The sequence below is a fragment of the Engystomops pustulosus genome, chromosome 1, assembly GCF_040894005.1.
Source record: "Engystomops pustulosus chromosome 1, aEngPut4.maternal, whole genome shotgun sequence".
In the NCBI taxonomy this organism is placed as follows: domain Eukaryota; kingdom Metazoa; phylum Chordata; class Amphibia; order Anura; family Leptodactylidae; genus Engystomops; species Engystomops pustulosus.
Window position 1 is genome coordinate 194,068,435 of NC_092411.1, and position 27,813 is coordinate 194,096,247.

The 27,813-nt window shown below is 40.6% G+C and overlaps 1 protein-coding gene across 3 annotated transcripts in view; it reads left to right on the forward strand.

Annotated features, from left to right (window-relative positions):
• Nucleotides 1–27,391, forward strand: part of MTHFD2L (methylenetetrahydrofolate dehydrogenase (NADP+ dependent) 2 like) — a 61,395-nt gene extending 34,004 nt beyond the window's left edge. For 2 of the 3 annotated variants that reach the window (XM_072126609.1, XM_072126610.1), the window contains exons 4-8: nucleotides 7,271–7,423; nucleotides 8,903–9,010; nucleotides 19,602–19,694; nucleotides 24,467–24,592; nucleotides 26,822–27,391. In XM_072126609.1, coding sequence (XP_071982710.1) covers nucleotides 7,271–7,423; nucleotides 8,903–9,010; nucleotides 19,602–19,694; nucleotides 24,467–24,592; nucleotides 26,822–26,934 — 593 coding nt within the window. In that variant the 3' untranslated portion in view covers nucleotides 26,935–27,391. The remainder of the gene's footprint in view (nucleotides 1–7,270; nucleotides 7,424–8,902; nucleotides 9,011–19,601; nucleotides 19,695–24,466; nucleotides 24,593–26,821) is intronic. The other variant, XM_072126611.1, reaches the window with a different exon arrangement.
• Nucleotides 27,392–27,813: the final 422 nt, after the last annotated feature.

The window sequence follows — 27,813 nt, forward strand, 5'->3', positions numbered from 1 at the left end:
TTCCTCTGCCATGTGTGGGGAGGGGGATTCTGTGGAGTAGAGGAAGAATGCATGAGGAGACACAGGCACACAGGCTGTAGCTGCCATCCACCCCCTTCCCCCTGATTCAGAATGCTGACATAAGCATTTTTAAAATCAGAATAGCATGTGCTATTGAAACCCGTCACCAGCTAAAAATGACATTCCAGGTGACAGGTTGGTTTTAAATGCTTGTCACATATAAAGTCATACATAGGCAAGTGGTTGATAAACTCTTAGTAAACTGTTTAGAAAAACTGTTAACGAAAAGTAATAAGAATTAAATAATGGTAAAATCAATAGGTACAAGCTGTACTTTGACCGTGCTGATATCAGATATAAATTTGTTGTTACAAGTATGTAATGTATAAAGGAGGAGGCGGATAAAAATGAACCCTAAAGCAATGGAAAGGCTGAGTAGCTCAGAGATAAATAGTTTTTCATAACACAGTCTAGTAGTTTTCAAGTAGTCACCTGTAAATAACAGAGGATGACTGCACCAATGATCGCTTAAAGGTTCTCATTAAAGGATCCCTCTATATAATTTGGTCTCACTTAATTTAGCTACTTAAAAACTTAAAGAAAACATATAATTTCTTCTTTGTATGCCAGATGTAGCTTCTTACAAGCACATAAGGATGGCACAAACGCACACACTTAAAGGCTACAGACACCTTTGACATAGAAGTATTTATGTTACAATTTGTTAATGGTTACCTTTAGTTAAAATAGTTGCACAACATTCTACACCGCAATCTTCATTCCTTCACTCGCTCAGATCCTTGATACATGGTTTACAACATTTTCCAACTTTTAGACTTTTTATCTCATTAGGATGTACCTTTCAGTACTGCATAGAAGTCAGCCACTAGATGTGGATCTTTTGGTAAATCTCTGCAGGGCTATGTAGATCCCAATGCTTTCATCTTTTTGTCTGGGAAAGGCCTACAAAGGCCTTTGCTTCACAAACCAGCCACCCTCCCCCCCAGGGAAAAACACAGACAGATCTCTCTCCCGCCATCATTTGGACCATAACTTAAAATAAGCTTGTTTTGATTTGGGACCCATTCCTCTATTTTCAAAGCCTTCGGCCAAAACTGTCTTGTTGGTTATTCGTTTCCAAAAAATGAGTGTGGGTGGATCCGGGGAGGTCCACTTCTTTATGATACAAAACCTAGCAAGAAACAACAATTTTTTGCCTACATATTTCCCCTTATCCAAGCAATCAACCGCTTGCCAAATTCCCAACACACAAACCATAAAGTTCAAAGGGATTTGAATATCACTTAATTACCTCGATAACTTCTTCCCAGTAATTTTTAATAAACGGGCAAAGCCAAAAGATATGCACATCATAAACCTTCTCCCAACCACATCTTTTACAACAAATAGTTTCTCCCAAAAATTTTGAAATTCTTTTAGGTGTATAATATGTTCTTTGGAGTATAGACAACTGGGCCAATATGTGTGCAGGAATTTTAAGTATCTCAACAGGTCTATGACCACACCTGATCCTCCAATACCCCCACTTCCTCTACCCATTTTTCTGCAACTCTGTTAGAGTACGTATGGTGTCTTTATGTTACCAATGTATTATAAAAATGTTTGCAGTTAATTTTTTTGTTAACTGAAGCCCACATTACATTTATCACTGACGGTGGTCTATCCCATTCCATTATAGTCCTATTGGAGGTAGACCACCAATGAGCCAGTTGTATATACTGAAAGTAACACACCTGAGAAATCCCAAATTCTTCCTGGATGGTGGAGAAAGAGTTCATCTTACCATTCCTGATTACCTGATGGATATATATTACCCCTTTTTTAATCCACGGAAAGGCCAAAACCTAGGGCATCCCCAAATTCTGAATCCTCCATAGATGGGTTAATGGCAGTATATCTACCAAATTCCAGAGGGACTTAATCTCTCTCCACACCTGAGACATAAGGAGTTGAGTTGGTTGAGTTTTCCTTTTATTTTGTCCATCCCAAATACCAGTCTCCAAAGTTTCCAGTATGTTAAGATATTGCCCGCAATATCCTAGCAAGTAAATCTGCTGAAACCAGAATATACTTTGTTTAAACTGTTAAAAAGTAAACTTTCATATCCAGTAGACCATAATCTTCCTTTTCATAGGGGAGCATCATAATCTCCAACTTAATACGAGGTTTTCTCCCCCTCCATACCAGTTCCCTAAAGAGACTCTCGGTGATCCTAAAGATCTACAAGGGCATCCACATTGGGGATGCAGATAATACATAAAGAATTTTTGGAAGTAACTGCATTTTAATTAGGGCAATTCTGCCGAACATATTGATAGGTAATTTTTTCCATGTTTTAATCTTACTCCTAATATGTCCTAATACTGTTGTTATATTAGGCGTAATGTATCTAGATATATCCACTGAGATGGCAGAATATGTGGATTTTACTCCCCATTCATTACAATGTGCTGATAGCATTCAATGGCTTGTGTTGCAGAAGAGATGAGGGAAAATTAGCATCATCCACCCAAGAACCCCACACCTTTTTTAATTTATTTAAAGCCATACGCTTACAATACACCACTTTCTCTAATAGTATTCATTCTAGACATACTCCTTCACTATGGGCACAGATGGGCACAACCAATTGAGCAATTCGCTTTGGGCTATAACATACTTATAGAGACTGCATTTGTAAAGTCTTCTTTAAACAGAGAACCTAGAATGTAAACTATGATGGAAGCCAGTAGGTTTATGCTTTGTATTTTAAGAACCAGAGCCAGGACTTACTTCCAATAAATAACCAATTTCCAGCATTTCCATATCATATGCAGTAAATGCGCATTTCCATATCATATGCAGTAAATGCGCTGTGCTCCAACTGGGAGTTTTGTATATACTGTGGATTAGAAATAACTGAGACAACCTATGAGCCTCATACAATGAATGAATGGGAGTTCCCTCTGGCAGGACTGACCACTGCTCATTAGTTAACGGGCCAATTTCCTCCTCCCATTTAGCTTTAACATGCAATGGGAATTTTTTATTGTAAGAGCTTAGTAGCCTTTTATAGACCAATGAGATTAAGCCCTTAGTGTACCCAGAGGCCACCAGTTCATCAAGAATCAAGTGGGAGTGTAATGTCTGATCTGTTTCCCTAATCTGTGCTGGTAAGCCATGCCAGAGCGGTAAATAGAGATAGAAAAAGCCATGTGGGAGCTCAAACGCTGTTTGAAGTTGCTCACAAGATTTAAGCAGGCAAAGTCCGTCAAGCTCTGTATTTATAGTAAGTTAGTGTTATGCCATAGAGGAGTGAACCTGATATGGCCTTCCGCTCCTAGCATATACTTAATTTTACTCCAAACCATCAGCATCAGAGACATTGTGGGTATCTGGCACCTTGAGTCCTGATTTCCGTCAGGTACAGGGGCGGCCTCCCCCCCTCATGGTAATACAGCAGTTTTTCTGATAAGTACGGGCTCTGTCCCTACCCCAACGCTTTAGATGTTGTAGTCCGGCTGCATGGAAGTACCATGGGTTTGGGACCCCTAAATCCCCTTGATCTTTGTCTCTTCGCAGCATTTCCGACCTAATCCTTGCATGCCTCAATTTCTGCCCCTCTTTCTACATTGTATCCTATAGGACAGTAGTATAGAATAGAATGGAGTAGAGTAGTAGAGTAGTATAGAATGATGCAATTTTTATAATAAAATACCACTGTACAGAATGGTCTTAGCTTTCATTTACAATGATAATCTTTATTGAGAGAAGTATTTTATTATCACAGACATATACAAAAATGTGGTCTATCCTTCTGGTAATTGTTGAGTTCTGTTTTTAGAACAAGACTTTTATTAAATTTCTGTCATTCTTAAAGGAAATCTATCACCCGTATTTGAGGGGGTTTTTTTTAGCTAAAGGCGCTTACTGGTGGGCTCTGAGCTGCTGATCCTGAAACATATCGTGGTTAGGCACAAAAAACGCTTTTGTCAAAAACTCAACTTTAGATGATATTCAAATAAAGCTCAGGCGCTTCCTCCACGTCATAGCTTACATGCACACCTCCTCTTTCGATGGTCTCCTCCATTGCCTTCAAGAGTGACTGACCTCACCTGGCTTCTTGCGCATGCACTTTATATACAACGTTTGTGCAACTGGCTGTTCCTTACAGCGGTGTCAGGATCAGTGGATCCTCTGGACCATCGCGGGAGATGGAACTAGCCGACACCTGGAACCGGAGCCCAAGCGGCACCTGGTTTTCACCAGAGCCCGCTGCAAAGCGGGTTGGACTTGCTGCAGCAGGATACCACCAGGTCGTTCCACAGGTGCGACCAGCCCGCGGTGGCAGCCGAGGTCGAGGTACCTTAGCGGATGACAATCTCGTAGTCAGGTCCAGGCACAGGGTCAGGGCAGGCGGCAGAGATACAACGTCAAGTCCAAGTCCTAGGTCAGCAACGGGAGGTCCAGGCAGGTGGGAGTGGGAACACAGGCACACGGAACACAGCAACACGGAGGAACTCGGATAACACGGCAACACAGGACTCAGGAGCGGGAACACACAGGAATACATGGGAACGCAGAAATAATCGCTTGGAAGCTTTCTCTTAGGCTATGAGGCACAAAGATCTGGCAAGGGTTACAGGAAGAGGCAGGCTTATGTAGAATTGGGCAATATGGCCAGCGCCAATTAATGGCGCGCTGGCCCTTTAAATTTGGAGAAGGTGCCGCACGCGCCCTAGCAGTCGGGGACGCGTGCGCACAGCGGAGGGGAGCGAGCCAGGAGCCGGGACGGGTGAGATGCGCTGGTGGCACGCTGGCGGGGGCAGGGCAGCACGGGTGAGCCCGCGACCCGCGATGTGGGTCGAGGGACCACCCGTGACAAGCGGCTGTGTAAGAACCATATATAATGCACATGTGCAAGAAGTGCGGAAAGCCGGGTGATGTCACCGGCTTTCGGAGGAAGCCATGGAAAGAGGAGGTGTGCATAATTAGAATTCAGCGAACCGCCGAATGTAAGCTACGACGTGGAGGTAGCGGCTGAGCTTCATTTTAATATTATCTAAAGTAGATTTTTCGACAAAAGCAACGTTTTTTGTGCCTAACCATGATATGTTCCAGGATCAGCAGCACAGAGCCGACCAGTAAGTGCCTTTAGCTAAAAAACCTCATATACCGGTGATAGATTTCCTTGAAGCAGTTGAGAAATGATGTTTAACTTCCATTTCCTATCAACCCTTCTGACACACATACAAGTGGTTCCACAAAAAGGGATAACTATCTTTACATGCTATAAAATGAAGAATGAAATCAACTGACAAGGTGACATGTCCAATTACTCTCACTACTACACAATAAGAGGATGTATTCAGTAATCATGAGAGCAATAATAGGACTTCTAATGTGCTCTTACACAAGAGAGTTTGTATTTTTGCAAAACTCACTATATGCGATGTCATCACCACCCAAGTGCTGATGTTATCTAGTTACTACTTGTCAATAAACGCGCTCCTCTCCTTTAAGCCCCATTTTAGTATTGAGGACTGCATTTTTCTGGCATGAAAAGAATGTAAAGTTACCAGCTTTTTACAAACACGGGTGATTGTTAAAGAAGTTACTAGCTAAACATAAAGGAGTTTGACAATTTTTGTGCATTTCTTTATTATGCTGTAAACGGCACATAATGTGTTGTTATAACATAACGACCTGGTCGTTTGCCCTGCCTATTTTACAACCATTGCTCTCTATTCCTGCTTGCTCAAAGAGCTTACTGTAAATTGTCTAACCATGGGCACTCATGGAGAGTCATATAAAGAACATGGGCAAGTCCCATCAGAATTAGAATGAGAATTTTTTAAACATTTTAAGTAGCGAATCTAATACAAAATATAAAAATCTGCTAACATGTTAGAAAGTTAAACAGCAAGTTGTATGAACCACCAAAAGTGTCATTAAAAACTCCAATTTCTCATAAAACAAACATTGTATGTGTGTACCATGTCCTAATGCAAGGTGAGCAACTCAAGTGGCTGCGCCGAAAATAATGGAGTGGGTCCTATTACTGCCCATTATGGTGCGGCCCCGTGGTTCCTAGGGACATCTGTGCAATATGAACCACATCATTTCCTCTGTTTGCGGCCTTAGTCTTGAATGTTTAAGCAATAGAACAACTTAGCTGTACCATATCCATTGTACTGTTTTGCACTCTAATGTGCCTGTATATACAGGGTAAGAGTAGTGGCATTATGCTGTGCCCTTACATAGGCAGCATAGTTGTAATAATACTGCACTGTGCCCATATCTGCAGGACAGAAATAGTAGCAGTGTGTTATGCTTACACACAGGGTCGGCTCCAGGCTTCAATAGGCTCCTGGGCGATAGAGCCTCAGTAGGCCCCTTTGCAGTGAACTCATGTGGCGGCATTAAAAATTCAGAAACCAAAACTGTGTCCTATTTCCTAAAATATTCCCTAGTTTATCATACCAAACAGCCCCCTCATGGTTATTTTATATAAGCCCCCCTCACACCCTATGGATTCATTAGACCCCTCTCCCCATGGATTCCTTATGTAGAGCCTATGTGGGCCCCCTGGCAGCTCTAGGTCCTGGTACTTGCCCAGGTAAGCCCAGTACTGGCGCCGGCCCTGCCAAAACAGAGTTACAATTTAAGTAATGGTCTCTCCCATGGCCTTCATGGAGTTATTGTTCCCTCCCCTGTTAGCTGCACATTGGACCATATAAAGAATGTTTGGACCATAGCTTGTTTGTTACCCTTTCTTCCTCAGCAGGGACCTCACTCCTACAAGTTGAATTTATAATTTATTACTCTATAATGATCAATGTTTGCCTGAACATGTCCCTGTGATTTGTAAGGTGCTTCACTGGAGCTATGAAAAGATTATTATTTTTTTTGAATCAGATATGAAAAGATTATTATTATTCTAAATGTATAAATATCTTTCATAAATATTTAGTACAGAGAACATATTAAAGCAGTTGTCTAAGATTGTAAAAAAAAAACATTTACTTGTCTCCACGGTTCCTCCCGGTGTCCCGCGATGCCGACAGGAAGCTGAACACATTGCACCTTCGTGTAGCTGTTTGGACCTGAGAGACAACAGCGCGGGACGCGGAAGCAATCGTGGAGGTAAGTAAATGTTTATTATTTTTAAGCAGCCCCCTCCCAGCCACCAATGTTTTTTTGCATGGCCGTGGACAACCCATTTAAAGAAGTTATATGTTTTTTCTTAATAAATCACTTATCATTTTAGAGCATATCAACGAGAGGGATATATGTAATGCCATTGCTCCAGAAAAAGATGTGGATGGTTTTCACTTAGTAAATATAGGAAGACTCTGCCTGGATCAGTCCTCCATTATTCCCGCCACTGCTGCAGCTGTCTGGGAAATCATTAGGAGAACAGGTATATACTGCCAATCTATATGTATTAATGAATTTCATGTAAAGGCCTGATTTGAAGTTTAAGTTAAATAGCTGGTTCACTACTAACTAGTCTGAAGCACAAATGTTTTCTCAAGTTTTACTCTGCAGCACAAATATATTATCTGATGAAATAGAAATTCTTTTGATAATTTCTCAGATATATTATTTAATGTATTGATAACCTCTTACTGTGCTACATAGGATTAGGTGCTTGATTATGATGGTAGATTTCCTTTAAGACTTGTGGCTATATTAAGACTTCAGCTATTTTGCTTTCCGGCTACACCATCAGCATGTGCCTGCTGAAAATTGATCTTATGTTGAATAAGCTTGAAATCATTGCATTTTGTCTAATGAAACCTTTTACAAACATGGTAATTAGGCTCAGGGGCTCCTGCGTAAGTTGCAGTAGCCCCTGCTTGCCCGGTCTCCATGTAATTATTCACATCGCTCCAGGCATTCATTCCCTCCTCCTTCTTCTCCGTGTCCTGCCGGTGACATCTGTATGTATTTGCATAGCAGTAAACTGCGCATGTGTAGCAATTCCCAAGTGGCGGTTTACATCACTGACTCTACGACATGACAAGAGGGGGGAGGAGGAAGGACTGAACACCCAAACAGTGGTGAATAATTAAATGAAGACGAAGCAAGCAGGGGCTACTGAGACAAACACAGTAGCCCCTGAGCCCAGTAACCTTAATTTTAAAACAAAAAATTTAGATGAATTCAAGCCTATTCAGGTTAAGAATCATTTTCAGCAGACATGTGCAGAAAAGTAAGTGAATATGTGTCTTTACTGTTGGTAGATTTCCTTTTAAATTGTGGAACCTTCTCTTCTCTCAATTTATTCTGCTATGTGCCACTGTGTTGCTGCCAGGCCCGATGACATGATGTAACTCCTGCCAACCTCTGTTGCACACAGTATCCGCAGAGGAACAGTGATGAACATTGATGATCCCCATGATGTAGATAGAGTTGCAGTCCTGGGTCCGAGTCAGTAGCTGTTGGTGGGGACAGACTCATGGTATCAAGGGCAGAGCAGCGCGTATCTGGGCCCACAGTTAGATTTACCAATATACCTGTTGAACAGTCCAAGGCAGTTTTTGTATATATTTTAATTATATGGTTTGTAATTATAACCAAAGTTGTGGAGATTTAAAAGAATTGTGTATTTTAGATGAACTGAAACAATGAATAAAATGGTTGCAAATGTGGATAAAGTCTTTATTTATTGACACTGTAATTGATTATGGAGTGAGTGCTCCTCTTTATTAGGGAGGAAGGGGCTCCTTGCATTATATTTTGATATGATGCAGGGAATCCCATCCCTTCAGTGTTGTCAGCCCATGACACTGGACTCTGTACGATCTGTGATTACAGGCTGATCACAGACTGGGTGTAATAACCCTTACTCATACAATTTCCTAAAAGTTAAAACTAAAAATTCTATGTCTTTCAGGGATAAAAACATTTGGTAAAAATGTGGTAGTTGCAGGAAGATCTAAGAATGTTGGGATGCCAATTTCAATGCTACTACACACAGATGGAAGGCATGAGAGGCCTGGGGGTAAGAGTCAATTTATTGAATTACACGTATAGTATATAAAACTTATGAATCTCTGCAACAGCCTATTCCTCTGTACCCTAGTGAAAGAGGAAGACATGGCTGTATGAGAACATGGGAAGTGGGTGTGCTGACTGTATGAGAAGGGAGAAGGGCATGGAATTGCAAGCTTTGTGAGACATAAGCTACTAGCTTAAGTCATGTAGTTAGGGCAAAGACAGTGGTGGTCCCAGAGTGGAAAGTAATGACGGAACACTAAGAACACTATCTCATTACCTACAAAGTCCACCAGTGCCCTTCATGTTAATGGGACCCTGTCAGGAGATTCTTCCCTATTTATGAATAGAGAATGAGGACCCTTCCTATTTATGAATATTGTGAGAGCTATCGTTGAAGCTGGACTAGGCAGGGACAATCAGGAAGAATTTTTTTATTTGTGACAGGTCATTATTGTACCATTCTGGGGTCTTTACAGGATGTCATTAAAAGGAGATAAGTAACTTGCTTCTTTTCATACTTTCTTGTCTTCCTTGTGGGCAGGGAGCAATTCTTTCTGGAGAACATAAATGATTTAGGAAGCACCAGCATTTTGATCAAGTTTATCTTGCCCACCCCAGAAAGGGGCAGTGAACTTTTCTCTAAAAAGGCTCATCAAGGGGGAAATATTAACATCCAGCGTCTCTGATGGTTGTCTGGTGACAACAATACCCATTTAAACCTATCTACCACTGCTAGATCATGTATCTGAAAAGCCCCCTTACTAGTCAGATACATAAGACCGGGCTTACCCCAATTTATGCGAAGGCCAGAAAAGTCCCCAGAGTCATTGTTCAATTCAATGCCCCATAGGGAGGGATGATTTTGTGTGGGACATGAATAGGTGAAGGTCATTGGCATACAAACTAAGACAATGTTGTTCAGATCCATGCGGCACCTCATCTATGACAGCCCCCGCGCCCCCTTACTCCAGGGGTGTCTAAAGGAGGCCCAACAGCAGCTCATGAGCTGCATGCTCCCACTGACCCTCCAAAAAATTGGGTAGCTTCTCCAAGTGAGGACCTGGGCATGACCCCCTCCCTTATAGGCCTGATGATGGAGCAAGACCCCTGGGGCTCCCCCTTGTAGCCCAGTGATCTCAGAAGCCTCATCATCAGCAATCGCTGCACCCCTCGCTGCAGAACTCCAAAACCTGTTTGAGTCTACCTACTAAAAATGACTTCAAGGACTTAGTGGAAGAAGTTAAAGATACACTCTAGACGGAGCTCAACTCGGTCAGGGAAGACCTGCTGTCCCTAGTGGATAACGAAGAGGGTCTGAGGCTGGCCCATGATGATACCAGATCTTATGTAGCCCAGCTGCATGACTCAGTAGCAGATCAAACCTACGCCATACGAGACATGAGCCGACACATTGAGGACCTAGATAACTGGGGCATAACATCAGAGTTAGGGGAGTTCCTGGGCCAAAAGGCCATGAAGAGGTGAAAAAGGTCTTGGAAATGATCTTTAACAATATCCTGGGCGAACCGGAGATGCACAAAATCAAAATGGACAGGGCCCATCGAGCACTAGGAGCTAGAGGGTCCGCTACCAGACCTAGAGACATAATCTGCTGTGTGACAGACTATGAGCTGAAGGAGAAAATCATGCTAAAAGTCCGAAAACTGGACTCTTTGTCATACAAGGGCACCTTTATTCAGGTCTTTGCAGACCTCTCCTGGATCACCTTGCACATGCGTTGCCAGCTGAAAGCATTTATGGTGCAACTAAGAGATTGCAATGTACCATATAGATGGGGCTTCCCATTTGCTCTCCTGGCCATACAAAACGGCCAAACGTTTCCACTTCATACCTATGCTGAACTGCCTGACTTCTGCAAACCCTAGGAATTGACACCCCTGACATCCCAGATTGGGAAATTTCTCCTCTACCACTTGCGCCCCTTCCCGAGTGGACACCTTTGAAAAGGAGAAGATGCCGCCCTTCACTTAAGTATTGAATGCGGAGTACAGCTATTTGACGACTTTGAAACACTGAGACAGGAGCAGTTGCAGAGGGGCTAACCGCTCGCCCACCCCCATAATGCTTGACCGATCTCACTGGGACTAGGGCTTCAGCAGTCCGGACGGGTAGGGACCGGGAAAAGTATTGTCCAACTCAGACCCATCACTAACTGATCTAGGACCTCCAGTTTTACCACAGACTTACTTCGACAAACTGTTCTCTTCTAATTTGTTAGTGGCATCTTCCCTCAGAACTGGGTGACAGGGGCGATTTTTGCCCTCGATCCCACCCGGGATTGACGATGCCCTCACCGATCCCTGTGCCTGCTGGTGCATTTCGGTTATAGTTAATTTTTTTGTTGGTTTTATTGTAATGTCTTGTGAACCCCTCCCCCTTCCCTTATGTGTGCCTCCCCAATTTTCATAAATATTATTCTAAATCTATCACCTACCCAACATCTAACGGTTGACCAGACCTCAAGAGATGCCCGCCTAGATGCCTTCCTGCAGGGCTGTAATATCCCACACTTACCAGTGCGATTGGGGCCCAAATTCCCCCATTGAGGCGGAGGTCATAGTGGACACTCTAGAGACGCTACTGACTACTGGGGGGTAAGGCACATGGCCCGGATGGCCGTACTTATTTATATTATCAGACATACCAGGCCATTCTTCTCCCCCACCTACCGTATTTTTCGGACTATAAGACGCCCAAAAATTCCTTTGATTTTCTCAGAAATCAAAGGTGCGCCTTATAGTCCAGTGTGCCTTATATATGAACCGTACTGACAGACAACAGCTGCCTTGAACTGTGCACAGGTCTGCCACCTGCTGGTCATACATCCTTATAATCAGGTGCGCCTTATAGGCCAGTGCGCCTTATATATGAACCTAGACATTTTAGCAGGCATTTATTGATGGTGCGCCTTATACTCCGGTGCGCCATATAGTCCGAAAAATACTGTACTTACACTGTTCAACTCTTTCCTGAAGAGTTCCCCACTTCTAGGAAATATGACGGACTCCTATATCACCCTAATTCCTAAACCTCATAAAGACCACCCTGAGAGTTCTAACTATAGACCGATAGCGCTCCTGAATACGGACTATAAACTCTTTACCAAAATCCTGGCCAACAGACTGATCCCATGGCTCCCACAACTAATCCATAAAGACCAGGTGGGTTTTGTGCCATGTAGACAAGGGGGGATAACACGAGATGCACTATAGACCAAATTGACGTATTTCATAAAACGACAGGGGGGGCCCTACTTTTGAGTCTGGACGCAGAAAAAGGGTTTGACCGCCCAGGCTAGCCATTCATGTTTTGCACCCTGCAGAACTAGGGCCTAAGGGACGCTTTTTGCATGCTATTAGGAGCCTATATACCAATCACTCTGCAACTATCAAGCTGCCCCATTCGTTATTGCCCCACTTTCAGATTTATAATGGAACTAGGCAGGGATGCCTGCTGTCCCCACTGCTGTTTGTTTTATGTATAGAGCCCCTGTCAGCAGCTATTAGAGGGTCTGCAGACATAAGGGGAATCATGGTGATGGATAAGGAGCTTAAACTATCGCTTTTAACTGATGATATCCGTCTAACCCTTATGCAACCACATATATTATTGCCTATTATTAAAAATTATATTATATTAATAAATTATATTATAAATATATTATTGCCCTGGGCAAAACTAAAAGTGGGGCCCCAAAATAAAACTATTTTATGACCAGTCACAGTCAGCAAGAGGCTTCCTTTAAACAAACTAATTTTGGAGAATTTTATACGAGATAGATCATGGGGAGATTGATGGGCAGTATGGTGGCTCAGTGGTTAGCACTACAGCCTTGTATGTTCTCTCTGTGTCTGCGTGGGTTTCCTCCGGGTCCTCCGGTTTCCTCCCACACTCCAAAAACTTACTGGTAGGTTGATTAGACTGTGAGGCCCATTGGGGACAGGGACCAATATTTTCTGAAAGAAGACAATTGCCCCATTTTCAAAATTGACGTGTGCATCATCAAATAATAATTAATGGCTTTTCTCTGTTCATACAAGCGGTCTAACATATGGAGGCTGGAATTCCAGGTTGCTGCCACCTCCACACTCTATCATTGTGCCACTCTGTCGCTTCCATGTTGCTTCCACCTCCACACTCTTTCAATGTGACACTCTGTGGGCTCCTGCTGTTGCTGATGCCACCTCCACACTCATTGTGCCAGGGGCGTAAGGCTGGGCCCCCAAAAATATATACATATTTAGGCTGCATTCACATAAACGTGTGCGCGCCCAGCTATAGCATGGCAGGCACATATCTGGCGCACTGGAGTGGAGGAGAGGTGATAGCGGCTCACCCCTCCCCTCTCCATAGAGAATAGAGCCGCATGGTCGTTCTTACAGCCATAGATACGCTCTCTTTCTTTTGTGGCCACGGCTCGAAACAGTGAGTACTCGTTGTGCTCACCGTACCGAGCCCAGGCGCTATAGACGAATATGAGGGAAGTATATCTTGCAGCAAATTTGCAGCCAGATATACGACCCTCACACGTTCTTGTGAATGTACCCTTATACAGACATGCTTATACAATTAGACACATTTCTACACTCATATATACATACATTTATATACTTATATACACACATATAAATTTCTACACTCATATACTCACACCTATATACATACAAGTATACACTTATACACACACATTTATGCACTCTGTTACACTGTATATACAAACTCATAAAGTATATACACACATACTGGATATAAACATCACACATACTGCATACACATTATATATAATATATATATATATATATATATATATATATATATATATATATATATATATATATATATATTAAACACACAGTATACACTGACCATATATACACATGCATGCAGAATAAAAACGCCATATACACACATGCGGCATATTCATACAGAATATACACACATACAGCATATACACACACATACGGGAAATACACACACACATTCAGTATATAGAGCATATACATACATACCATATACACAGCATATACAAAAACACACATACATCATATATGTGCATATATTTAAATGTGCACATATATATATTTATATAAATATGTGTGTATAGAAATACAGTAGATGCATATATACACATATACACAGTATATACATATATACACAGTATTTACTCAAGGAAAATACAAACAGCACGCGCAATATATAATCACAAATACAGGCAGCACTCCAAGACGTCCAGTATTAGGTGAACAAGATGTTCTTCTTTATTCCATGTTTGAAAAAGGCTCCTAGCCGTACCTTGTGAGGGAGGGTTGGGAGTTGGGCGGCAGCTTGTTCGGCCGCGCGGGGGATTGTGCGGGCGGCTTCTTGTTCGGCCGCCGGGGTGGGTGTTTGGTGAGTCGGACGGTTGCTTGTTTTGCCCGGGGGGGCGGTGTAGACTGGGCTGTAGAGTGGGGAGGAGGAGCATCTGTCCGCTCTGTCAGCGGTCGGCTCCAGCATGCAGGGGTATGGGGGGGGGGAAGTCACTTGTGCCGGGGGGCGGTCGGTCACCTGTGCCAGGGGGTGGGCGGCCTGCTCACGGAAGGAGGGGGCAGGCAGCTCACAGAGGGGGCGGGTTTAGGAGTGGACACAGAGGTAGGGGCCCGGGGCACAATCCAGCAGGCACCGACACTACAGGGACACACGGAGTCCGTGCGTCCCCGGGCCCCTTAACCTTACGGGCCCTGTAGCAACCTCTACGGCTGCTACAGTGGTTGTTACGCCACTGCATTGTGCCACTCTGAGGCTTTCCATGTTGCTGCTACCTCCAAACTCTTTCATTGTGACAATCTGTGGCTCCTCCTGCTGCTTTTGACACCACCTCCACACTCTATCATTATGCCACTCTGTGGCTTTCCATGTTGCTGCCACCTCCACACTCTGTCATTGTGACACTCTGTGGGCTCCTGCTGCTGCTGACGTCCCCTAAACACTCTATCATTAGGCCACTCTGTGGCTTACCACGTCGCTGCCTCCTAAAGAATTTGTCATCATGCCACTCTCTGATCTCATTCTACTGCTGCCATCTCCACACTTTGTCATTGTGCCACTCTGTGGCCTACCAGGTTGCTGCCACCTCCACACTTCGTCATTGTGCCTGAATTTGGCCTCCAATGTTGCTGCCAGCTAACGAATGTATCATTGTGCCACTCTCTGACCTTATGTGCCACTCTGCAGCCTACTCATGCTACTGCCACCTGACCGCTGTCTCCCTGGAACATCCTGTAATTTCCATAATTCTGTTTTCACCCTCCATCGCTCTATGACATTGCCACTATGTTTGGTTTTCCCCTTCATTTCATCTTTCAGAAGGAATGAAAAGTCTCAGGATTGAAAGCCAAAAGCAGGAGTGGATACAGAACACAAAGGACATGTAAATATCCCATTTACTGGTCATCTCTGTTTTGGATCCACTCCTGTTTGTTTTTGGCTTTAGCAATACTGATGATGGATTATTGATCGATTGAAAGTGGACACTCACGGATGAAAAGAAGGGCAAAATGATCAGTGACAATGCAAAATTACTGCCGACACCCTCTCCACTCTTTTCGGGGGTTTCTACATGTATCAGCGTTTAACAGAACAGGTTCTGTCGTAATTTATGGAATCATCTGATGTCAGTGCACTCTTTGATGTTATAGTGGGATCTTGGCCCTCAACTCTGTCCTTTCGAGCTGGCACAGACGTTACCTTGTCAGGCTGCGTTCCCGCTTCACTTATTTGCTGAAGTTGGCCTCTGTAAGTGCCCATGGAATTGAGGAGTGAAGCAATTGAAGAGCGGCGGCTGTCATGTGTGTGTCATACTAAAACACAGCATTGTTTGAAGACCAAATCACGCTCCCTATGCATATTTGAGCATGGCACAATGTTCTACAACACCCTACAGTCTCTCTACAGCCAGGAAATACCTGTTTTTTAACGTGATTTGTCATGATTCAATTCGAGTCAAAAAACATTTTTTTGAAAAATTCAGTGAATCAGGCCGAACCGAATTTCAACAAATTCGCCATCTCTAGTACTGACCCATTGAATAAATTTAACATATTACTTAGGGTATATGGTGAACGCCAAAAATCTAAAAGTAAAAAAATAAATTACATTAGCAGTAAAAATGCATCTCATCCCATAATTAATATGCCCTCACATTGCAAAATTAACAGAAAAACAAATATTTTATAGCTGAATAAAGCTTGCCATGAACCAACTAAAAACCACTATATTCTATATGGCAAAACTGGCTGATGCGTCTCGTTGTGTGCCCCTTCAACAAGTTAGGTCCACATGTGGGGTGTCTCCGCACTCGGGAGAATTGTATAACAAATGTTAAGAGGGGTTTTCACTTTTTATCTTTTGCGAACATGTAAATTTTAGGGCTAAATAGACGTATTAATGACAAAATTGGACCATTCAAAATTTCACTTTTATTTTGATTTAATTACTATGAAGATCTTAAGGGGTTAACAATCTTCCTAATATCTGTTTCTGATAGTTTTAGGGGTGCAGATTTGAAAATGGGTTAATATATATGTGGTTTTATCATATTTCATTAAAAACAATAATAATCCCCAAAAAAGTAAATTCTGAAATTTCCTTGAAATTAGGGAAAACCAATGTTTGAGCCGCATGACATCAACATAAAATTTCCAGACTTTTCAAAAATTATGAAAATGTAAAGCAGACATATAGGAAATGTTCTTCAGCCACTAAAACTATCTGCCTCAAAATGAGTGATTCTGAGTGATGATAAAACTGGCAACTTGTGAAATAAGCATGAAATATCTGTAGTTCCAAGTGAACTTTGTACTGACAAGTTAAAATGTTCCCATTATAATGCTATCATGGCTAACACACAATCTTTTCACTCTTAGACCTCATTCACATGATAGTATTAGTTAAATATTTGTAGTTCTTTAGAATGTCTTGGTTAAGTCCATACTTCTATGTATCTCTCAGTATATGAGTCCATAGAACTAAATATTGGAGGAAATTTAATATCATAGGACAAGACTGTGGTGTTTCCAAGTAGCTGTTGGCTCCTACAGTGCAATAGATTAACCCCTTAAGTATGTGGCCTTTCCACCTTCAAAAAATCTATACCATGTAAGTTTTTACCATGTATAGAGCTGTATGAGGGCTTATTTTCTTCATAACAAATTTTATTTCTCAGTGACATCATTTATTATTCCATTGCGTGTCAGGGATGCTGTAAAAAAAATTCCAAATGTGGTGAGCTTGGTGAAAAAACTAATTTGTGTCACTTTCTTGTTGGATTGGTTTTTACAACTTTCACTGTGCGCTCCAAATGGCACATCTACTTTACTGTGTAAGGTGTCATTTTTTGCGAGATGAGCTGGTGTTTTCATTCCTACATTTTGGAGGACTATGCTATCTATTGATCACTTTTGATCACTTTTTATTAAATTTTTTTATTATGTAAAATGGTTTAAAAGTTGCGTCTCAGACATTTGGTGGATATTTTCCGGTATGTAGTTCCCTGCCGGCAATAACCGTTTTCATATTTTGATGGGGTATTTTGAGCGCGGTGATATCTAACATGTTTGTAATTTTTACTGTTTATATAGTTTTTACTATTTCCCTTTCTTTTTTTATTTTCTTGGACCCTCTCAGGTACTTTAACCCTAGATGGTCTGATTGCCCTAGATAATCTACGATACTACTGTATTGCAGTATATGGCATTTTTACATAGGATTAATAACAATGAGCCACTAGATAACATCGGGAAGGGGGGGGGGCTGTGATCTCAACAAATATGACAGCGGCAATCAAGGGGTTTCTTGTGGACTCTTTACAGCTTTCAATGTGCTCTGCAAATGACACCTCTCCTTTATTCTTTAGTTCATTACAATCATATAAAATTTCTAAAGGTTTTATTAGGGTTTAGCACATTTTTAAAACTTAAAATCTTGTGTACTAAAAAAAATTCTTCATTTCAGCCATATTCTATCAACAATAACTTTTTCATACTACAGAAAACACACTTATGTAATGTGTTATCTTTCGTGGTATGAGATGACGTTTTCATTGCTAACATTTTGGGGACTGCATAATCTCTTGATCACTTTTTATTCCAAATAAAAGTGGTGATTAGGACATTTGGATACTATTTTCATTTACTCAGTTCACCACCAGAGACAATCATTTGATATTTTAAAAGATTAGAACGTTTGGGATTCTACAATACCTAACATGTTTAGGATTTGTTTAGCAAACATATTTTATATCAGTTTAATCAAAAGAGAGGCTATTTGAACTTTTATGGTTTTAAATTTTTTTACATTTTTTTAGCCACACCTCCCCCCCCCAGGTGTTTCTGTATTGCAGTATGTGGCAGTTTTGCTATTGATCTCTAATCGCCTGCTTCTGGCAGACGTTTAGAGATCAGGCAGAATGAAAAGTCCTGAAGTCTAACTGATTGCCACTCCCACGTGAATAACAGGGCCTGTGACCAGTTACCATGACAGCCTAAAGAAAATCCAAGATGGTAGCGGATATGCGCTGCCGCAATTTAGGCATATAAATAATTAACATCCACGACTGGTGCCCGCATATTGCAGCAAATATACCCACTTTGTATGGATAGGGCTCAGTACTAGTTATAGTACGCCGCATGTCAGACATGGGTTAATAAGAAAACAAAAAATTTCTTTGTTAATGTTAGGCCCCAAGCATGCAACCTTCCTTTTTGGCTACAAACTGTGGCTAATTCATAGCCTTTAAAATATAGGACAGGTCATATTCCTGCCTGTCTTTGTGGTGGGGCAGTCACTTCCTATGGACAAAGGCTGGCTGAGGGGCACACTGTCCATGGTTGACAATCCGCAATGCACACGAGGTGCATGAGGCCTTATTTAATTTATGTTATTAATATTAAGTAACCTTTTTTTATTTTAGTTGCATTAGAGTGTTTGGGCATTTGATCACTTTTATAACTCCACTGGCCCGTTCTAATAGGCATTCATAGAAGTAACAATTAGCCCTTCCATTCTCACAGCAAATGTTTTGAAGGAGTGGGGTGGGTGATGCTGGAGGTCAAAGATCCCATTCCTTCTCCTAACCATGTATATTCCAATATCAATAAGGGTTCAACAGCTGAGATTCACGAGAACAGTAGCCACAGCTATCTGTCATTGTAAAGCTCCTGTGGTGATCCCAATGGGTACAGCTTCTGTGTCTGCCCGGTCACCCTACATTACTGTATGTGTCAAGGTGCATGAAGTCTGTTGTTTGTTGTCTAAGAATACACTCATTCATGTGCAGGTAGGCTTATACTTACGTATTCTTACAATTCTTATATTTTACAAAGCAAGGCTGTATAACCAGCTACTATAACCATCAAAATTATTATTTTTCTGTATTGTAATTTGTGAATTCTTAAAAATACTACGGTTCATGAAAACGAAACTTTATATAAGTGACATTATATTTTATTGTATGCTCTTAAGGAACTTATATTGTGTAATAATTGAAGCTTTATAGATATTGACATCAATTTCAAAATCCATTTCTGTCTTTCCTCAAGGTGATGCGACAGTGACAATCACGCATAGGTATACCCCAAAAGAGCTTCTGAAGATACACACTCAGAGAGCAGATATAATTATCGTGGCAGCAGGTAAATACTGTGTTTTTTTAAAACTTTTTGTATGTAGGTTTCCCACTTTACCAAAAATAAGAAATGCCTGTATTTTTGATGATGTTTTTACATACAGAAGATACTAAATTTTAAATCATGACATGTTTTTGGTACCACGGTCATTTTGGAGACTCAAGTTAGTATAGAAATGATTTCATTGTACCATTGTAGGTACATAAAATGTAACATTTAGAATTTTTTGATTTTTTTTTTCCCCAGAACCTGCAAATCCAGTTTGGTCAGCATTGTAGATCCTGAACATGCTTCTATTTATTGAATATCCAGTTTGGTCAGTGTTGTAGACCTACCCCATTCATTTTTTCATTGTATATCCAGTTTGGTCAGTGTTGTAGACCCTCCCCATGCTTCTATTTATTGTATATCCAGTTTGGCCAGTGCTGTAGACCATGAACATGCTTCTATTTATTGTATAGACAGTTGGCCTCTTTAGGAAGCCTTCACCACATTGCTGACCTTGCAAACTAGGAGGTCCCTCCCACACTAAGATTTAGCATAAACACTCAAGGCTTAATCCCATCTCTAGCCTTGGTTGGAGATAAAACCCCAGAGCCAGAAAGTACCTCACTGATGGGAGGGGTGATAGAAAAAGTTCCCCTCACGGTGACATCACAACCAGGGGTGGGGGTCAAAAATCTCCTGGGTTTAAATTAGTGAAGCAGCCATGTGGCTCTGGTTAAGTTTGAGGATTTTATTCACTAGAAGACTAGATCGCTGTCTATACCCTGTCCATGTTAGGACACCATCTTGCGGAAGTGGGTGGAGCTTAAGGGCTAAATTCTGGTACTCCATAGAGTAGGACACCCTGTGTTTGAACTCCTGCGAGTGAGCTTCCTGACACACCATATACAGGAGCCACTCTCTGCTGCTGCTATGCAGTTGGAAGCTGAGCCGTGATTGGCTGCTGTTCTGCGACAGGTCATTAATATGAGCTCTGAACTTTGATAGGTTACTATAGGCAATGACTATAATACAACTTAGGCTGTGTTCACATGTTGTGTTTTGTTTGCGTTAATGGGTTTTCAGATACATCACAACAGCTGAGAAGAGGAGATTTGCCTAATTACATTGTTGTCAACATTGCATTAACAAAACACAAGTGTTAACAGTATGTTAACACATATGTTAACAAAGTGTTAGCACATATATGCATAAATGCAATGTTGACAGCAATGTAATTAGACAAATCTCCTTTTCTCAACTGTTGTGATGCTTATCAAAACGCATGCGTTAACACATACATAATGCAACGTGTGAGGTATCATAGTATCATAGTATATAAGGCTGGAAGGAGACGCAAGTCCATCAAGTCCAACCTTTAAGAATTAAATAAATGTTTTTCCCCATAACCCGTGATATTTTTTCTCTCCAGAAAGGCATCCAGGCCTCTCTTGAACATGTACATAGAGTCCGCCATAACAACCTCCTGCGGCAGAGAGTTCCATAGTCTCACTGCTCTTACAGTAAAGAACCTTTGTCTATGTTGATGGTAAAATCGCCTCTCCTCTAGGCGTAGAGGATGCCCCCTTGTCCTGGTCACAGGCCGAGGTATAAAAAGATCTTTGGAGAGATCCTTGTACTGTCCGTTCAGGTATTTGTACATTGTAATGAGGTCTCCCCTCAGTCGTCTTTTTTCTAAACTGAATAATCCCAAATTTTTTAATCTGCCAGTGTATTCTAGTTCCCCCATTCCCCTAATAATCCTGGTTGCTCTCCTCTGCACCCGTTCCAGCTCTACTATATCCTTTTTATACACTGGTGCCCAAAACTGTACACAATATTCCATGTGTGGTCTGACCAGGGATTTGTATAAGGGCATGATTTGTATAAGGGTATGATGTGAAGTAAGATGTGAGGTAATATGATAACCACCATATACAGGAGCCATTGTGTGTTGTGGCAATAAGCAACCAATCGCAGCTCAGCTCCTATTTTGCCACATGTTATTAATATGAGTTCTGAGCTTAGATTGGTTACTATAGTTAATGAGTATAATGAGAGACACAGATGGGGAGAGTGAGAGACAAGCATGGAGAGTAGGTGACAGAGAGACAGGCAGGGAGAGTGAGTGAGTGACAGTGACAGCCAGTGAGTGTGAGACAGACAGGGAGTGTCACTAAGAGACAGGGAGAGTGAGTGACAGACAGGGAGAGATAGATGCATAGATAAATTTATATTATTTCTTTGTTAACCAATTCTATTTTAGCCAGGATCTACAGCTAGTTTGTTTGTAAATTCAAAATGCTGTGTTCTGTGCCTGGCACAAAGGAAATTGAGAGGTGTAATGCCAAAAAACTTTTTGTATTCCTGACCTCTCTCTCAAGGTCTACGTCTGTTTGCATGAATATGGTGGTGATGATAAATATTCTGCCTTAGCTGTAAGTTGGTTCCGGATGTAATGAGGTTTTTCCAGTGGTAATCTTCTACTGCTGACGCTTTCCGTTCAGCAACTGAACTCCACTAACACACTCTGAACTTGATCACTCACTTAGCATATCTCTGAGCAGTGGCCCTTTTAATAAGCTCTGTCCTGCCTCACCCGTTACTACATATCTTATGTACAGGTCCTATCGATCTGGCCAGACATGAATCTTAAAGTGGCATTGCCAAAGTACATACCAAAAGTGCTTAATCACATTAGAAAAGGGAACTTTTCTACACTCCAATATTGCAATCTACTGTAAATCATAGAATGAATTTACTTTATTGTATACACTTTTGTAAATTGTACATTTAAGTTTGTAAAACATGTAAAGAAATCCCATAATAAATGTGGTGATCTCCATATAATTAGAAAGAGCTTTATATAGTTTATGATCATTCCTAATTGTAAACCTTCTGAACATTAGCACAGTTTTATAATCATATTAAATGTCCTACTTCACTAGTATGGCTCTTCCTATAGGTTCATTTACTGGAACAAGCCTTTGGCTCATAGACATATTTAAATACTGTACTTTTAGAAACATTTTCCCAGGATCTGCCCAAGCTGTAAGTCGGATGAACTCGAAATGTAGGTTCTTTAATGAAACCAACAATGTTTATTGTATTTCTACACTTGTGACAGATAATATACTTGAGGTAACAAAGTAATTATTTAAAGGGAACCTGTCACCAGGTTTTATCCCATCAAACTACTATAACCCTCAGCTAGGATATGAAATGTCCTTTCTAGAATTCCTATTTTCAATCTATTTACCTATTGAAGAATCCCCAAAGTCAGGAAAATATAACTCTTCTCATCCCATTTTCAAATGAGATGAGTCAAGTTTAGTGGTTACAGAGGTAGTGTCGCTTCAGTAGTCCCTAGCTTTGGTTCTATAGTACCTAGAAACATGCTTTTTGTTCCATATTAAAGTAAATCATCTCATATTTCAGATATAATCAAGCATATGGTTCTGTGAGCTACAGTTAAAAAATAGGTGGGAGCTGGATCTTTATCTGAAGCTTACATTTCCAATTATGCATTTAGCTGCCTGTATCTCTGGCTCTGTAGCTTACAAATCTTTAATGTGACACAAAAAGCATGTTTCAAGGTTCTGTAGAACCAAATATAAGGGGCTTTTGAATTGAAACTAGCCCTCCAACTAAATTTGACTCATATCATGTGAAAATGAGACAAGAACAGTCATATTTGCCTAACTTTAGAGGATATTTTTCTAGGTAAATAGGAGAGATTTAAAAAAAAAACGGTGCCTGAGGGTTCTAGTAGTTCAGCTGGGTACAACCTCGTGACAGGTCCTCTTCAAAGGGAACCTGTCATCAGAAATTAACCTAATAAACCACTACCAGTGTATTTTAAGCAGTTGAGCAGCTTCTAGGTCATGTTGGTTTCATGACCCAGTGTGGTAACATCATCATCCAGAAAATCAACTTTGAAGTGAGATGTACGTTAGATGTATAAAGCCAGGGAGGCGTAGAGTTAAACACTGAAATCAAACTCTCCCTGCCTCTGAATACCTCTTCCCATGTAAATGATATCATTTACCCGACTGATTTATGATGCCTCTGAACACCTCATCCCAAATAAATGATATCATTCACCCGATACAATCTCATTTATGAGTCTGTAACTTCTGGAATAGATATACTGGTTTGGTTTTAATTCCGCATCATGTCATATGGCTTCCTGAAGGTCATCCTTGATGTCATGGGAGTTGCCTTACAAGGTAGCTAAAAGAGGTGTGGTTTTCCTTATCCCATCCTGGAAAACTGTATATTTTCCAAGAATCCTCCTAGTGGAGCATCCATGGCTATACGACTCCACACGCCTACATGGTGGCCTTAATTGGGAGTCTCCTTAAGGAGAGCTCTTACTTCAAAATCCATAATTTACACCGAATTGGAAGTGCAGATCTTTTAGGTGAAGATCCATGTGAATTTCGTCTTAGAAAGGTGCCGTTAAAAGCTGCTAGTTGTGGTACATGGTTCTTTGTAATACACAGATATATTTACTCTCTGTAATACTAAGGAGCCGTGCACCTGTGACATCACATGACCAGGGAGTGGTTTTTATTCACAGGAACTAAACAATGAAGGTTCCTGTTGAATGCCAGCAAGTAAAGCGAAAGTAAACCGTGAGAAATTTATACAGAAAATTCATTGTAAAACTGTATAACTTTTCTTAACACAAACAATTATGTGCTGAAAGGACAATTCCATTAATTACCATGATCAGTACCAGACCCATTTACTGTATTTATATCAATCATTCTAATTTGTTTTTTTACCAGGTATTCCAAAACTGATCACAGCAGACATGGTTAAAGAGGGAGCTGCTATAATAGATGTGGGCATTAATCACATCGAAGATTCAGTTACTGGAAAAACTATATTAGTTGGAGATGTGGACTTTGAAGGTAATCCATTTGCATTGTTGAATATGTAATATATATATTTGTAATATACTGATACTGTTTATTTCATGCTATGACAAACCCTCACTCTCAGGTCACATCGCGGGTGCACTGACGCTAAAATGCCTTCCAATTTAATACCTCAGATCAGTGATGGTGAACCTTTTAGGGACCGAGTGCCGAAACTACGCGCAAAAGCCATATATTTTTCACAAAGGCCTATTTAAAGTAACAGGCCCCGAGGACACCAATACAGGAGAAAGAAGCAGAAATTTGTATCATTATTGTAGTTTCCCTCTTAAGTCCCCTTAATAGGATGAATCACAGGTCTGGAATGGGCCACAATGATAATCAAGCTCTGTCCACACCTCCTTGATTCAGGTGACCTTTGTGCTGGGTGATGGCCTGGGTGCCCAGAGAGAGCGCTCTGAGTGCCACCTCTGGCACCCGTGCCATAGGTTCGCCACCACTGCCCTAGATACTTGAATAGGATGAACATCTCATATACAAAGGGAACTTTACCACTTTTTTCATTAAAAATAATGAATTTTATTGTATAATATTTGTTAAAAAAAACATCCAACATATACATTCATTGTAAATTAAAAATGGTCCCAAATGCAGACTGCGCATGCGGGTTGGAGGTCGGACGATGCCGATCGCCATTATGGTACAGGCAGGCTGAGCAGCAAGACATGCACCACAAACGGATGTTGTGGAAACATCATTTCCGACGTGGAATGATAGACACACTAGAGAACCAACCCAAGAAAATAGAAATAATGTGACAGGGAATCAATCTCAGTGTCTGGCCTCTCTTTATTTTAACCCCATAACGACCTGGGACGTAAATGCACGTCCACATCAGTGGGTAATTCCCATCCCCGGACTTCCATCTACGTCTTGCACTGATGTCACCTTGACAGCTGGGACTCCTGTGTAACAGCTGTGATTGCGATAGCCGCAATCCTAGCTGTTTAATTCTTTAACAGACAGGATCTGTCACTGTGCATGTCAGTCTGTGCATCTGCATAGGCTATTGCTGTAATACACTGCCATACATCAGTATATTGGAATCATATATCAAAATAAAAAGTAATAAAAGTCCCCTAAATGACCCATAAATGACCAAACTCCTATGTATAAAAATTAAATGAAAATCACAAACAGTACATACGTATAATATATTACCGCATCCGTCACGTCATGCTTTTTTTTTCAGCAAAATTATTCAAACCTAAAAAAGCTACATAAATGGCCTAATCGCCATAATAGTATTGACTCATACAACAAAAATAAAACGAAAAGATAATAGTAAAATATCAGTATCAGATGAGATTTTCTTTATGCATTCCTGCCAAAAAAAGTTAATAAAATGTAATCAATGGGGTAAAGACACCCCAAAATAGTATTACCATACTCCTTGAGGGGCTTAGTTTTCAAATGGGGTCATTTTAGGGGTTTCTCTTGTTCCCCTATGTTAAAGGCTCAGCAAAAGCCACATGAAATTTGTTTCAGCAATATTTGCCCTTTAAAAGCGAGATGGTGCTCCTTCCCTTCTGCGCTCTGTTAAGAGTTTATAATGTGTTTGCCATATTTGAGAGAGATTGCAGATGTTTTCTCATTTTATGCTGCATGAACACATATATTTTAGGGCTAAATAAACATTTTATTGTCAAAATTTAAAAATTCTGTATAGAACTTCTATTTTGTTTTATTTTATGTTTGATGCTTAAATGGTTAACAAAATTTAACTTCTTAACGATGTGTGGCTTATCTATACATCACACATAAATAAATAGATGCAAAACATTTCAACCTAAATATACCACTAAGGTGAAGTAAAACATGTCACAAAAAATCTGAAAATCTGATCTGAAAAGTCTGTCTGGGTCCTTGAGATGAAAATGAGCTAGGTCCTTAACATCTTTCTCTCCGGGCTCATGGGTGGGAAGAGTGAATTATATTTATTCACTATATATTTATTATAATTATATTTATAATTTTTTCTTTTTCTTTGAGTCTAGACTCAAATACACATAATTTGTGACCTGGAAAAACTATAAAATTTCAGTTGGTTTTGCCATCTCCAAAAAACACTTAGTAACCTTGAGTTATTGTTATTTGTTCTGTTGAGGTTGTGTCAAGATTTGTATAATTTGACAAGTAAAGCAACACATTTTAACCATTGAGATTGACAATAACATCTTATTTTATTCTTGTGTCTTTCAGGGGTCCAAGAAAAAGCAGGCTATATTACACCGGTTCCTGGAGGCGTGGGCCCCATGACAGTTGCAATGCTTCTGAAGAACACACTAATGGCAGCCAAGAAAATAATTTATTAAAAGAATATCTCTTAGATTTTTTTGTGTAAGAAAAACAAGATTAGAACAAGAAACCATTTACTAAAAGACAATGCAAATAAGTAATCAAAATACGTATTTTTATATAAGTAGCAAACTTTTCCCAGGAGATGATTATGTTCTTATAAGCCAATAATTTTACCCGTTATGTGGCCTGACAAGTTTGTTAGTACCTATATCTATGTGCCTGCATTCCTTGTCACATCATCTGCCAATATACAGAAATAGAAAACGCAGAAATATATTAGTTTAATCACTGTTATTTGTTATTTTGGCAATATTTTAGTAATAAGACAATTTTGCTCCTTGGTCATAAAATATGTCCATTCTTGAAAGCATTATTTGAAAATAGTATTTTCTGATAAACCTTTATTATATTAACTTTTTGAGCTATATGCAACCTATGCAAAAGGAAAAATAAAAAATAAAAATAAGTTCCACCCCCATAAATTGCTGATGTATTAATTTATTTTGTCATATGTATTTCACTTTACAATTCTTTGGCAACTGGTTAGGGGCAATAATGATATCAAGACAAACATAATGTTAATTCCCGGAAGCTATTTTCATTTGCCCTGTGTCAAACGAGCCAAAAGTTTGTCTCGTAAGCAAATGTTTTGGATGAGGGGCTAGATTATTTTGTAAAGGGAAGTCTCCGTGCCCATGTTCTTTGTTTGCTCATTATTTCTCGTTCTTCTCTCTAAAACTCTTATACTGAATTCCAGTTTCGAAATAAGCTTTTAAAGGGGTATTCCGGGAATAATGATATGTGTAACTGTCATTGCCTCACTGAGATGATGTCAAACCACAACAACGGCCATACTGGATGCACTGCAACCAACTGACCAACTGATCAACAAA